The sequence below is a fragment of the Rhinatrema bivittatum genome, chromosome 1 (assembly GCF_901001135.1).
Source record: "Rhinatrema bivittatum chromosome 1, aRhiBiv1.1, whole genome shotgun sequence".
In the NCBI taxonomy this organism is placed as follows: domain Eukaryota; kingdom Metazoa; phylum Chordata; class Amphibia; order Gymnophiona; family Rhinatrematidae; genus Rhinatrema; species Rhinatrema bivittatum.
The window spans coordinates 449003262-449019107 of NC_042615.1; the positions used below are offsets into that span (position 1 = coordinate 449003262).

General features: G+C 38.8%; 1 protein-coding gene across 10 annotated transcripts in view; it reads right to left on the reverse strand.

The window, feature by feature from the left end:
* PTPRD (protein tyrosine phosphatase receptor type D) overlaps positions 1 to 15846 on the reverse strand; it is a 1482181-nt gene that overhangs the window by 520425 nt on the left and 945910 nt on the right. For all 10 annotated transcript variants that reach the window (XM_029605256.1, XM_029605331.1, XM_029605320.1 and 7 more), the window contains 3 exons: positions 15051 to 15195; positions 5814 to 6119; positions 4762 to 4955 (listed from right to left, as the gene is read on the reverse strand). In XM_029605256.1, the coding sequence (XP_029461116.1) occupies positions 4762 to 4955; positions 5814 to 6119; positions 15051 to 15195 (645 nt within the window). The remainder of the gene's footprint in view (positions 1 to 4761; positions 4956 to 5813; positions 6120 to 15050; positions 15196 to 15846) is intronic.

Sequence of the window (15846 nt, forward strand, 5' to 3'; positions counted from 1 at the left end):
AGGCTTTAGGGATGGCTTTAGAATCCCTTAACAATGGAGCAACCAACAGGTCGGATACTCCAAACTCCAGGTCAGCCAGCTGTCTTGCAGTGATTATCAGGAACAAGCTGATGAAGGAAAGCTAGATGGGTCTCATTGGCAGTCCATTTAGCTCTTAGTCTTGTTTGGAAATGATTATTTCCCCATTAGTAGTAGCTCTCAAAAAGGAGCTAGGAAAATATAAGTTAATACACAACCTGTAATATCCGACAGGTTGGAATGCATTTATTCCAAGGAGAAATGCATGGTATATTACACCTCATTCCATAGCACTCTGAAATTGCTGAGAGAACGCAAACTTCGAGTCAGCCCTTTGCATTCTGCCTGTCCATCCTGACTGCTTTGCCCTCTTGGGGTTTCAGTTTGAAAGATATTATTATTTTGATAGGTGCATGCCGATGGAGTGCTCTATTTCATGTGCCTACTTTGAAATGTTCAGCACATTCTCACACTAGATGGTCACGCAGTGGGGAGGGCCAACAATATTGTCCACTATTTGAATTATTTTCTACTTGTTGACCCAGGAGGTACTTCACAGTGTTCCCATCTTTTTCAGTTATTTCAGAAGATTGTGCAGGAATTTGGAATCCCACTGACCATGGATGTTTCAGCCTCTATCCATCACTATTGCCTTCCTGGGCATAGACCTGGATTCAGATTCAATTTACATCAGACAAACTTAATAGCCACATTGGAGAGGGAGATAGCTTAAGTGTCTATGATCACTCTCAAATGTATGCGGTCCCAGATCGGCAGCTTGGCATTTGCCACTAGGGGCATAACTATGGGCCATGTTTTCCTCAGATGCCTTATTTTGTCAACCATAGGTGTGCTATGTAAACATTCCCTCATCTGTGTTAATAGAGCCATTAAAAAGGACCTGGTTGTATGGTGTCATGCCTTAGAGGGCTTCAATGGTAACTGTTTGGCTTCTTCCTCCTGTCTCTAGTGACAACCTGAAACTATTCTCTGATGCAGCAGGGGCTATTGGTTTTTGGGTGTGCATTTAAAAGTATGGTGTGCAACCATGTGGCTGCCAGACTGGGCCAAACGTGGTGTCACAAGGAGCATTACCTTTGGAGTCATTCCCCATTGTGGGAGCTATATATGTTTGGGCAGTAGTTTAAAGAACAGGATTGTTTTCTGGTGCAAAAACATGACTGTGGTTGACAAAATAAATACCCAATCATCAAAATGCCCCTTGATGGCTGATCTCCTCAGGGAATTTGTAATAGTTTGCTTAAGACTGAATATTCCTGCAAGAGTGTGACACGTAGAACATAAGAACATGAGAACATAAGAATTGCCATACTAGGTCAGACCAAGGGTCTATCAAGCCCAGTATCCTGTTTCCAACAATGGCCAATCCAAGTCACAAGAACCTGGCAAGTACCAAACATTAAATAAATCTCAAGTTACTGTTGCTTAATAATTAATCCCATTTTAAAGATTTTTCCTCTAGGAACTTATCCAAACCTTTTATAAAGTCAGCTACACCAACTCCCATAACCACATTCTCTGGCAATAAATTCCAGAGCTTAACTATGCGCTGAGTGAAAAAGAATTTTCTTCAATTTGTTTTAAATGAGCTACTTGCTAACTTTAGGTTCTGCTCACAACAATATTGCAGATTCTCTCTCTCATTGTAAGTTATCCTGATTCAGAGAGCTAGCACTAGAGGAGGACCTGCTGGGGCAGCCCGTGCCAAAACATCTATGGTCCTTTGGAGTGAGGATGCAAGGGAAATGCTGCAATGTTCCATTGCCCTGACCACCTGGAGAGCATATACCAGAGGACTTGATGGAATGACATCCTTCGTAACAACTTGGGGGGCCATCCCAGAATCCTTGGTGGTCCAATACATCTTGGAGGCAAAGAAGGCCAGTATTCCGAGGAGTAGCATCAGGTTTCACCTAACTGGTCTGACCTTTTTCGCTAAGACAAGAAATTGGCCGCATTTATGGTAAAGCAAGTGATGGCAAGTTAGGCCTGTGATGAAGGTCGGCACATAGATGGGCATCAACCAGTTACCTATGACCAATTCACCCTCCTGTGGCAGGCACACCAAGGAATGCAGCACTCTTTAATACAACTTTGTCAATTGCCTTCTTTGTGGCACTGTGGCTGGAAGAACTGGTGGCGGGCAGCACAAAAGTCTCCAACCCTGGCATTTTGACCCTTTCATCGGTAATAGCCATTGAGAATTGAATGAGCATGTTGATACAGTGATCAACGATCCATCGCAACTGTATTGGCCAATGCCTCTTCCTGACAGCTGTATACAGACTCGGAATCTGCCTGGTTGCCAACACAACAGCCTGTAAAGCAGTTTTATCAGTCAGGGGACATTGTTTCCTCGTAGCTGAAAATCTATGTCCACTAAACCATTTCAAATTTTCTGCCAACTTTAAATGTGCGCTCATGGCTGTACTCCTGTAGGCATGCCAATACGGCACCAAATCATTTTGGATAGGAGCTGCTAGTAGTGCCAGAACTTTCAGGGTTCCAGTGCTAGCGATTCAGTGCCTGGGTAGGTAGCACTCTGCAGATTATATCTTGTATATAAAATATGCAGTCAGTACCTCTGGAAACACAATTATTCATATTAATTCCTATGTTGGTTCTCCTTCTCTCTAGGCTACATCAAGGAAACCCAGACTGTCTGGTTTCTGGGGCATTCTTTCATCTCCAGGGCAAAGAGAGTAACGCAGTCCACTGACTGGAAGGACATGGGGCAAAAGAAGAGAAGAACCTGAGGGTAGGTCTGGCATGCACTGGGCATTACTTGTTCCTTTTTCTATGTCAATTGTTGGATTACCCAGATGTCCTGGTCATCACTTGGGAAGGAACAATGTGGGCAAACATTCTACTTGTCAACACCTGCTGAAAACTAATCTGTGACTTGTTACTCATCTCATCCTGGATGCCACAATCCCTCCTAATCTGGTCAGAAATCATCACTTGCTTCAAATTTGCACATTCCAGTCTATGGACAAGGGGGATAGCAAGGATCAAGAGTCAAATTGGCAACTTTGTTAGGTAGATGATATGTGTAATATGACTGGGTAGTCATTTCCTGCACTGAGCTCTTTGAGACAAATAGGGTGCTTCTGTTGGGGATGGGAATGATGCAATTCCTCAACTCCCTGTGAAAGATTTTGTTGAATCATTACTACTCTTAGGATGCTGTGGTTTTAAGTTTAGGGGTGCACCTCTTCTTCAAAGTGTGTATCCCCAATTTTTAACAAAGTGGTTTGCCTTTGCTAGGTATCTGAGTCTCTGGGGGCGGAGGGGTTGGTTATTGTGGACAGTAAGCAAATGGCTGCCTTCAGTGTAGTGAGCCTGGTTGGTCCCCTGCAAGGGAAATCAAGGGGCAAGGCCTTGTGATACATGGGGAGTCCTTGGAAGGGTAGTGCCTTTGGCAGGAGCAGGCTAAGGCTCATGTGGGCTAGAGACTGTGCCGCTGAAGAGGCCAGGACAGAGCGTATTGCTTCAATGACCCTGGAAATAGCTCTTGAACCAAGAGATGGTACAGGACCCTTCCACTGATGGTGGGGGGAGGGGCTTTGAAAATAGAAGCTCAGAACGTGGTACTTGTTATTGTTTGTGAATAAAGCTGCAGCCACTTATAATATAAATCAATTTAATGATCTGTGACTATTTATGAACATCTGTGGCTGAGTTGTTGGTTCAGTTTGGGACCATGTTGGGAAAGGATGAGTCCCCAATATCCTGAGTGTTGGCAGAATCAAAGAAATACATAGGATAGCTAAAGACCTTAATGTAACTATCCATGTAAAGAAAACACTCTAAATTTAAAAATAGAAATTAGGAAATAAATAGCAGGAAATACAGGAAATGTCTGATGAAAAGGAAAGACATTTTATCTCTTTGGATATATTTGTAAGAACCAATGACATTTTAAACGCAAGTTGGACAGGAGCATGAGTTTTCTACTTTAAAAATTTAGAATATAAAATTACTACTAAAACTAGAGGTAGTCAGGTATTAGGAAAGATTTATGTTTTATATCAACTGACTTACAATGAGTTATGAATTGTAAGAAAATCTCCTTTTGTACATATAATTAAAAAATGTTAAAATATAATTCAGATGCATAGAATTGTTCTCTTTTGGATCCAATTTCAGCTGCTAGCCGGCAGGCTGGAATATTCAGTGTCATGGCTGGGCCACTGAGCATACCCGGTTAACTTAAAATTAGCCAGATATGTTTATCCAGGTAACTTTAGGATTGCTTTATAGCATGATCAGAAGCTGAATAAGTTATCTGACTAACTTCAAATATCAGTTAGCCAGAAAACTTATTTAGCTAATTTCTCCGCTCAGAAATGCTACAAGAACACCTCCAAGTTATCCAGTTAGGTTTTATCAGGTTAACTACTTAGCTGGATAACTTGGAAGCAGTCAACCAGCAAGAATTTTCAAATCCCACCATTTGTCCAACGAAGTCTAAATTTAGCCAGAAAAAATGATGCTGAATATCAACCTCTATGAGGTCATAAATTATTTTTAGTATTGTCTTCCATGACATCCTTGGTCAAAATCTATGATCCCAACATGTTTCAAAAACACAACAAATCAGTAATTAAAGCGGTTTCTAAGCCAGGTATCAAGGGCTAGATCATTTAAAGAAAATGAACTGTTTCTGAATAACATTTATAACATATGAAAAATAGAAAATCTGTAGATTTATTCACATACCTGAGCATCGGCCAACATGACATCCTTCAGCATGGGTTGACCTTTGGGCTCATCATTTTCCATCCTCACATAATGGACCTGGTATCCTCGAATCTGACCATGCTGCTTATTGGGCACAGGAGAGCGCCATGACACTTTAATTGAAGTAGAATTGACAGCCTCTACCTCAACTTTGCGAGGAGGACCACTAGGAACTGGAACAACATCATTTGATAAAAGAAAATTACAGGCACTTGTCCTCTTTATTTAGAGATATATATAAATAAATATATGTATACACGTCTTTTTTAAAAAAAGAAGTTGCTTCAGCCAATGAAAATGACTACCAATCTGCTCTATCTTTCAGTGAAAAGATCAAAAACATGACTGATGCAAAAACATGGAAGAAAAAAGAGCATTGGAGAAATAGAAAAACATGTAAAAATGTAAAAAAGCCAAGGAGGATGCTTTGAAATTCAAAGCATTACAGCACAAAGATATATTAAGTGAAATAAAAATAATAATCAAAAACAAGAAAACAAAAAAAAATCAAGATATATTTTAAAAAGGTTTTATTTTTTTAGTGGAAAAAGCTGAGGTGATCATTCGGCCATCTTCTGTTATTTTCCAATACTGTAGACCAAAGATGCCAAAAACTATGAAGCATTAATTCCAAAAAGATGTAGTAAAAAAGCACCAAACAAAACGGGAAGATTGCAAAGTTTAAGTCAAATGTTCATAGGACATAACAATCAAAACTACAAAAATACAAAATAAAAATCCCAATAATACAATTACTAAAAAGTGAACAAAAAGGTAGAAAAATGTTTATCAAGATCTGTGGAGCTTAGAAAGAAGCAGCAGCTGAAAAAGGGTATATATCTTATATTATATTTGTAGTTAAATTGGGAAAATGAAGCAAGCTGATCCATAGATCAAAAAAAGTATTAGTGAGAAATACAGATATGTTGGAAAAACTGAGCAGAAAAAAAGGAAAACCCCATTAGCCTATGCAAAGACAGAAGTTCTAGAGAGAGTGAGAAGTGCAAACTGTTGTAGCGTTGACAACATACCATCTTCATCTGTCCGAATTAGCACTTGTAAGCTCTCTGGACCAGGTCCAACATCAGTACGGGCTGTCAAAGTAATCCGGTATTCAGTCCACTTTTCCAACTGTCCCAAAAGGTACTGGGTAGTGTTAGACGAAATGCCCAAAATTTCATGGGGTTTGTTGTCTTCGCCATCAACTCCAACATACTTAATGGAGTACTCAGTGATAATGCCATTCTGTTTTTCCACTGGTGGAGGCAGCCAACTTACCAAAATACTAGTAGAGCTTGGACTGGTGCATCTAATGTCTTGAGGGGGAGCTGATGGCTCTGATATCAGTAGGGGTTAGAGGTAGGTTGGGTTGATAGGATAGGGATGATTGAAAGGAAAAGTATGAAAAACAGATCAAACAAAACAAAAAAAACAGAAATAAATAAAAAAGGCAACAAAAAAGGTAAACTAAAAGTTAAAATTTAAAAAAACTTTAGACAACCAGATGCACCTTGGCTTATTAATGTGAATGAAATGAACACATCAACTTAAAAGTGAAAAATTATGTGGGGGACATAAATGAAATTGAAGCCTCAGATCAGATTACCTACCTGTGATTTACATTTTTCTTCTTTTAAATAATTACCTTGTTTCTATATATTTATCTATCTACTGTACACTTCCACTGACTGCAGTTAATGCAAGTTTATTGTTATTTAAGTGCATTTTTTCTCTATGCATTGCCAGATATTTAACATCCACAGATATTGATGATCAGATATGCATTTCAGCATTATTTTATTAAATAGAACAACTTGCAATAACTGCCAAACATCACTTAACAGCCCTTCCAGAAAACAAAAATCACAGACATCCACTTACAAAACCTTACACATCCAAGTCTGCTTAGATCAAGACAACCCCAAACAATCTTTGAATAAAACAACTTTATTCAAACATTGACTGAGGCCATCACAAGCATGCACAATATTTTGAATATGAAGAAAATCTGATTCAAAGTTTTACCTACCAGACAAAATGAAAGACTTGTTGATTCTGACTGTAACTTGTACTTACCCATATCCGTTAACAGCTATATCAGCTCTCAGTTTTATTTATTAACTCTTCTGGGCAACACCTATGCTAGCGAAGATTAAAATTCACCAGCAAATAACTATAACTTCCTAACATAACTGTGTGTGCATGGCATAAGTTAAACATCCATTAACATCAACCAGTCAACTAGAAAGACAAACAGCAATGAGAAATGGTGCAAACTAATAGGCACTTCTAAACTGCAATAATACAAGACTTTATCTTATAGCTTCAGATTGTTTACAATAACTACAAAAGAAATGCAATCTCATTCAGACCAAGACACCTCAACAAGACCATGACTGCATTTTGTACAAATGTACTTTCTAGGTATATAATTATAAAGAGTTACAGATACTTGAGTGTACTAAACATAGAAGGCTATAAAAACTGCAAAAAGCGAATCATATTCCTAACACATAAATATAAATGATGTCATTAATTAATTAATTTCTGGACTGGCGAATGGCAGCACTGTACACAGCTATGATGAGGGCCCCTTATTATGACTCCTGGACAGGGTCTTCTGCTCCCCGATATGGCAGGGGATGCTGTACCACATGGCTGGATTTCAAGCCCATGACACACGGTTCTACAAGGAGAAGACTAGGAACAGTGAGAGGGCGGATCTATTAAAATAGGGTAAAAAAGAAAAATCTCCAGATAATTTTGCATGCAGGATCATGGCGCCAGGATCTCAGCATTGTTCCAACTGAGTTGGAAGAAAAAGCTGAAAGGAGGAACAAGCAGGCCAAATGTTGAAATAAAGAATTACTTGTTCTCTATAATTAACTGTGCTTGAGTACTCAATGAAAAATGTATGGTTGTTTAACCAAATAAAAGAGAATTATGAAAGGAGGACTATAATGCAGCAGAGAATAGAACATATTTTTATTATACTGTTGACAAAGCATCCGATAATATTTTTGTAGAGGTTATCAATACAGACAGCCTGGCCTAATTCAGGGCCAAGGTCACATAACATGATAACTGTCCTTACTTCCCACAGGGGGCACATTTTGAATTTTACAGTTTAGTAGTAGACAAAACTTTTTTTTTTAAATGTTGGGTGTGAGAAAACTCAATTAAGTCTGAAACAAAATCAATAGGAGGAGGAGTGATAGATGCATAAAATCAGGGGCAGCAAGAGCAAGTAAGTCATGTGCAGCAAATTGGAAATCACTCAACTAGAGGCCAAGAAGTCATATTATTAGAAGATGGCATGGGAGTCATGCAATGAAAAGGCTGGCTATAGCAGTTTCATCCAAGACCATCAGCTAGATACTCCTGGGCAACAGCGACCATTGCATATCATCATTAGTATGCCAGAGAGTCACAAATGGCACCAGCAATGGCTCCATTTCTCTCACAGGACCTATGGGCAGTGTCAACTACAGCAGGAGGAAATTGGAAGATTCAAGATGGCAATAGCTCAAGGATGAGCCCTGCATCAAGAATCCCAATTGGACCTCTGGAGGGGCAATGATCCCCCTTAAGGAGGCAGATGGATTCCTCCCCCAGTGAAACTGTCAAGAGTAGGTCTGAGGCTTCAAAGAGAGGCAGTTCTGGGATCAGTAGCACAGTGGCTGTGAGCAACAAAAGGAATAGTGGACAGCAGCATGAACAATGGCAGATTTGTTATAAAAGAGAGGATAAGTTAGGTGGTTACTGTTCTGTTACAAGAAGAATTCAAGATGGCCACTCATCATGAATCCCATAGATATCAATAGAGGCCAAAAAACTTCAGTATAGCTGGATTTTAAAGGTGTTTGGACAAGTTCCTGGAGGACAAGTCCATAAACCATTATTAGCCAGGTAAACTTAGGAAAGCCATAGCATATCACAATGAGCAACAAAGAATGGCTCTTGAGCTCTGTCAAGTACTTGCAATCTTCATTGGCCTTTGTCGGAGACAGGATGCTGGGCTTGATGGACTTTTTGTCCGATTCAGCATGGCACATCTTATGTTCTAAGCAACAACTCTAACCAGCACAGCTAATAACAAGGTAACTCTTGTATGGTCCAGAGCCTGAACTATTAATAACTGACAACATGTTTATGGTACTATCTAAAGTGAAAAGCAGAAAAGTTATATATGGGCTTCCAAGATTGTTTTGTGACACCTTGAACCTGAAGATGGCACAACAGCTAAGAAGTGGAATTAAGCTGAGAAAAAAAGAGATGGTTAAAGGAAAGTTGAAAAAAAAATGGGTTTGGGTAGAATAGCTGGCCCTTGCAGTGGAAAGCCAACAGTTCACAGTTGCAGTGGTGTGTATTCTCCAAAATAAAGCCTGGAAGTTTAGATTGGTGGCGTAGTCAATAGATTTTTAAAACTAATCCATTGCTGCATATCATATACATCAGTCAATTAAGCAGTGGATATGATTTGAGATGAGGCTGGGGCTAGGGGTCAGAGCTGACGCCTTTGGTTAACACAATCAGATATTAAGTCAGCAATCAGACTGTTGCCAGTTCACCAAACTAATGTTCAGTTTTCGGGCTTTAACTTTAATCTGACAGATGTTTGCTGGAGGGCTGTTTGATGTTATGCTCATAGTTCAAAAGATTTAGTACTTTTATAAAAAAGGGCAGTTAAGCGAGTAATTAGTCCAAAAAAAATGCTAGACAGCTTCCTATTTGTAGGCCCTATACTATCTTGCATTTGTTTGAAAGTACAAGGGGCCTTCCTGATGAAACGCAGTAGCATGTGATGTTATTCACATCAAACAAGATGGAAAGGCTGAAGCAGGTCCCCTGCTTCCTAGGTCTTGATACAGACCGTTAAAATGGAGAACAAGTGCTTGTGAAATAAATTTAAATTTATTTACAGTTAAAACACTGATGTGGCTCATTAAGGGTCTGATTTACTAAGCCATTTTTCCCATTCTGGTGAAAAAGCTTAGTAAAGCAGACCCTAAATCTACATTAGGGGCTAAAATGTTACATTGAGTCAGCTGTATTTTCCTATTAGTTCACCTGAACTTTGCAAGGCAGGACATTTATTAAGATATTAATAATCTCAAGTCAAAACTTGTGACTAGTCACAAAATTAAAAAAAAAATATGGCTGATGCCATGTCTGGCTTCTAGTGCTCTCATTTCAGATGAGTGGCACAGAGGTCTAGGAATGAACCATGAGGGCCCTGCTGCAATTATGGGTGATTGTTTCAAGAACACTACTGTTGTGAATCCCAATCATTAGAAGGGACACCTAGAGGACTAACTGTCAGCAAGAGAATACGTTTAGAGAATTCAGCACAGAGAAATGCTTCCAACATACCCAGAGAATGCCAGCTGAAGGGGTGGCAGAGTTTTTATTTAAGTTAAAAAGTGAGTTTCATGTGCTCCAACTAATTCTTTCCTGGTCGGTATAGCTTTATTTTTCAAGTTTGAGGGATAAGAGGATAAAGCACAAAGGAGTGAATTTTCAAAGGAGTTACACGTGCAATAGTAGCATGTATCTGGGCAATTTTCAAAAGCCCATTTAAATGCGTAAACCCTTCTGAAAATTATCTTCACTGGCCCTTGTAATAAAAAAAAGTAACAGAAAGTTGAGGGAGGCAGACTGCATCTTTTTTTTTTGTCCTTAAGAAGCCAATCAAAGATAGCATTCTGTATCATTTAATCAAGGCCTTGAAGAACACAGAGGTGAATGAATTCAAGGACCGGCTGATCAGAACGGCATTGTCAGTAATCATTTTTTAGCAGTTAGGGTTAATGACGTGGCAGTCAACTCAAAAGATGCTGAAAAAGGGTCAGGCCAAGCATGCAAGGATTTGTGGGTAATAGATAATCAATCAAAATTATTTATGCATAGCTCGAGAACAAACAAAAGAACAACAGGCAGATGAGATGTGCTCTTGAAGACAAGCATGGAGATCTTGTGTACAATTAAGGCAGTGATGTACATGCAAACAAGGCTGCCAGTAGTAGCACCTTATTCGGACACGGAGGACATTTTCAGGTTTAACATGCATAAATGGGCTTTTGAAAATTGCTACAATATATGCTACTTTTGCACTACTTCGAAAATTCACTCCGTAGACCTTAGCTTTCTAACCCATTTTAAATAAAAAAGGATGCTTTCAAAATACCTAAAGTTAGCTTTTGAGGCCAAAAAAAAAAATGGGGACAGCAACATTTGCCACCTAGACCTCTCAAAAGAAGAGATAAAGAAAACTGGGGAGGGAAATCTAACAGGGTTATAAATGCATTGAGTACTATTTTCTCCCAGGGACAATCACAAGGGAGTCATCAAAAACAATATGGATTGTGAAGTATTCATGTGTTTTGGGGCCAGAAGAGAGCTAAGGTAAAGAGCTATGGTGAAAAAAAAAATGGGTGTCACTAATAATGAGGCTAACAGATTGCCTGGGGAAGAGAGGAATGCAATAATACCAGCTGATACCCACGTTATTAGAAAAGCCAAGGCAAGAGCCAAAATCGGAGTTATTGATCATACACCTAAGCAGCCAGCAACATAGAATCTGTTGAAACCACGAGCCTGGTCATCAAAATAATGAAAGGTCTGGAGTCTATGAAATCAATATAGATTAACACAGTACAAGGGTTGTCCATGTGATTCCTAGGCTGGTATGAAAAGGTGCAAGGTAATATAAATAGCTCAAAAAGAGCAGAAAAACAAAACACAAAGTCAGTGATTTTGCCAAAGCTTTGGATGACTGGAAATAAAACATGAGGAGCTACAAAAAGGTTTCCCAGACCTCTCCAGAAGTTCATCTGTTTGATGAAGGCTTGGGGATGCACAGTTTTGAACTTCGGTAGGCTGCTGAATAGGGATGTGTTTTTGTTTTAAATGACAGTCTATATCATTATAAAAAAAATGAACAATAGAAAATGCCTCAAATATTCCTTTTTATTTAGTTTTGCTTTCAGTGCGCACTATTTGCTGAAACAGAAAAGAAAACAAAAATCCCTGATAAAATGGAATATGGATGAGAATTTCCTCTCAACAAACCATTTTTCTGACCTACAAACCTGCACTGCAAAATGGAGAGGGGCGAGTTGAGAAAAAAATGTAATGCGTTAGCGGGAGGAAGGATATACTTAGAAAAAGGTCACGCAGGGGGCATTAGATAGGTGTGCCCTGGGAATCTTTAGGCAAGCATAACCAGGGCTCCCGATAGAAGGGAACAGGCTGGATATAAAAATACTTTAAAATAAACAATGGTTTTACTCAAACCATTGATAGGGGTGGTCTGAAGAAGTCCTTGGAAAAGTGAATTGGGAGGAAAAACTACCTCGCTCAGGTTTGATAATCTTAGATAGCAAAGTTTAGTATCCCCCTTGCCAGTGAAGTTTTTTTTTCCTGTTGTTGCTAAGAGTATAAAATTTACAAGACAAATCATTTTGGATAAGTTTATTCTGTCTAGAATAAAGCAGTGACTAATACCTCTAATACAAATGATTACATCAATCTCATTATTTAAAGAGAGGGGGAAGCTAATGAGGGTTGTTGGATCCTAAAGGGAATAGTTCGAAATGCTCATGTTTCTTACTGGTATTAGGGTAAAACAGTTTTTGGGGTATTTAATTTTTTATAAGGTGAAAAAAAAATACAATTGGGAATCTGCAATCATGCGAGTCTTGCACATTCAATACATATAGAGCTGCTTGTTTTTCTCCATAACATTACATCTTGAGAAAGCACATTTACACAAAATGCTGGTCATGGATGGCTTGGGTTTTCTGGGTCTGGCCCTGGTTTAATGCTTTTTCAATATTTCAGGAAGCACTTTAAAATATGAAGAGTTAAATGCATTTTTCACTTCTGGTTTATCATTATCATCGTGGGCAAATAAGAAGACCAAAGCAATATATACATATGTATATATAAAACAGTAAATCAAAGCAACTGCAAATTTAATGTCATCTTTTCTATTTGCATTCTTTAACTTTACTGAATAGGTCTTCCACAACAGATATAAAATCGAAAACCGGTATATAAAATAAATAAATAAATAAATATAATGGGTAAATGGTTTTAGAGCTTTGTTTTTTCTTTTTCAAAGCCTCTTCCATGCCCCAAATCCTGTTTTGTGTTTATAAGGGGCACTCTGAAAACCAATTGACGGGTTCGGCACATTCTCCCCCCCCCTCCCTCTTTTCAGACCTTTGCCCGTACTAGCAAGAGGCATTCTGGGGGAAGGGTGGGGAAAGCATTTATGTCTATAATTTTCATTTTCAAAAGTATGCACATAAACATACAAGCAAAGAGATATTGCTTCTCGGGAGCAGGTGAAACTTTCTGTGCATATTGTGTACGCCAATGCTCAAAGTGGACTTATGTGCACAAGTCCCGTCCCCCCCTATGCAGGCGGTTATAAAATTACCTTCCCTATGAATAGGCAAACTGTTTGCTAGCCCACATTTTCTACACACTATGGCCATGAGAGAGAGAGAGGGCGAGCCTGTGTATAGAGTCACTCTGACACTCTCTCTCTATATGCACCACTGTAGTGGGGCCCATTGGTTGGGGGGCAGTTAGGGGGTGGGGTTACAGGAACATTCTAAGATATTCATAGTAAAACTGACATCACTAAAGATTTCCAGTCATTATAATGGATGAAAAGTAGAACTAGAGGAGTTGATTTGTGTTGTATAGAAGTTCTCTCTCTCTCTCATAGGTGTAGTTATTTCCAGTGTGATAGGAGTACATTTTCCATCCAGAGGGAGATTTATGGCACACCTCCACTCTATGTGGGAGGCAAGCACACCTGAATCTAGGTCTTTTTTTTCCCCCTTTATTGTTAGCCAATTCGCTAATTTTCACACTTAGAACTGGAAATAAAAACACCAAACTGATCATTTATTTCAGGATCTTGTGCAGTGTTCTGGTAGAAATCTCCTTGTAGCCTTTTAAATTCTGTAAAGTAACAGTATTAGCAAATCCTCCTCAAATGGTCAACTTGTCTCTTTCTTTACTCTACTGCTCCTCTTTGGGTCTTGCTAGGTCTCAGTTTCTCATTTAATTTCTTGGGTGTTTTGACTTTTTTGGGATAAAAAGTCTGAAGCAGGGATAAAATCCTAACACCCCCCCTTCCTTTTTAAGGATCCTCCTTTCTTGCTTCCTGCTCTATTCGTTCTTTACCAAGGCGAAACCCACAGGGGCCGGGGGTCGGTGGTTCTGATAAAAGTACGTAGAGCACAGGGAAGCTAAACAGATTTCAAACTCTTTAGATGCTATTATTGCCTGAAAATTTGTCAGAAACCAAAATCAGGGGATGTTAATCATTTTACCTGAATGGACCCCTATGTTATCAAAAGAGTTTTGTTAGTTCTCATGCTTTAGTATGCAAAATATTTGTGATAACTATTTCTGTGTAGAATTTGTGTTCCTTGCTTAGTGGTGCATTCAACATGACAAGCAAAGGGAAAAGAGGGAAGAATTAACATAGTTGGAAGAAAAAAAGAAAAGGACAAAATAGTTGATCTGCAAAGGACATCAAACACATAGACCATATGGAAATCCAGAAGGCCATACATAACATTAATAAGGAAAATATTAAAGTAAAATATCTGTTCTCACATTGTATATGATTCTATATAAATGGGGTACTGGGGCACATATATAACTCCCTGTGGCATTTTATTTGTCTAAACTTTTGTTTTCATTATAAAGGATTTCATGACTAAGGTCCATCTCATCTGCTTTCTAGGATAGCCCACGGTGTCGTGAAAATGTACAGTTTTGAAAAAAAGAATTAACTAGCGGTGGGCGCTACAATGTAAGACGTCAGAAGTTAGACAATAAGATAGTTAAATTTCTGGAAATAGACATCATGCATTGTCCTTTTATATGCAGTAATTTCAACTGAAATAAATGAACCTAAATATAATCTAAAATCATTTGAGAGATTTTTTCTAAAATATCGCAAAGTGCCAGAAGAGTAATTTGGATACAATTTTGTTCCATAACAGGAGTTTACCTATAACGCTACTCTATTTTTAAACTGCATTTAAACTACAAAAAAAGGCATTCTCAGCTTGACTTCTACTTCCTGAAGTAATTGTGTAAAATTTAGTTCTCCATTTCAGGCTCTGCCTCTAGCATTCTCTTCTTCTTGTCCTCTTATCTTACTGATTCAGCTGTTTCATGCATTCCCTTGTACAAATACAGGAAGCAGAATAGAAGAATCAAGGAAAGAGACCTACTCGACTGCATGGTCCTGGCCGAGATCTCAGCCGTTGAAGCACCCAAGCCAGGAGGGGAACGGGCGGCCAGGCGGAAGTAATACAAGCTGTTGGGCTTCAGTCCTTGCAAACGGTATGACGAGGCAGGCTCAATTGTAATACGTTGCTAAGGAAAACATGAAAACCAGATGCCTTGGTTAGTTTTTGAAAAACAAAATATGGCTGATTTTCAACTCCATTTTGTCATAATGATATGAGTATAATCCCTACTGAACACTGTCCTTGCTGTGTTTTAGCATACTTCCCCCCCCCCTAGGAGTACTTAATTAAAAAGATTTCTATTCTGTGTCTTTGCCAAATACTAAATTAGGCAAAACTAGATGGTCCTTACTCTCATCGTATTCCATGTTTCTGTTTTTTTGCATCATATTTCTCAACCATAATTTTTTTCTAACTTGTCTTAAATAAAACATATCAAACAATCTTGAGCATTTTCTTCACTGGATACCATCTTTATTTTCAAAATCTGGCATCATATATACCTCTATAATAGTACCGACATGGAAGGATAATGCACACTGTTGAAGGTCATTCACACTTTGGCTCCTGGTGTCAGGGCTGTTTATTTATAACTTCAGTGACAAGTCTAACTGTAGGTAACCAACTTCTCAGCCTTCTTTTTGTGAGGTAAGAGGATGGGTCTATTTTTCTATAAGAAGGGATTAAGCGATACCCACATCTCTCCCCTAAAGCATGATGGGAAGAAAACATATACGATGGCGTGAGCTGGATAAACTGGCCACAGCTTTATAAGATG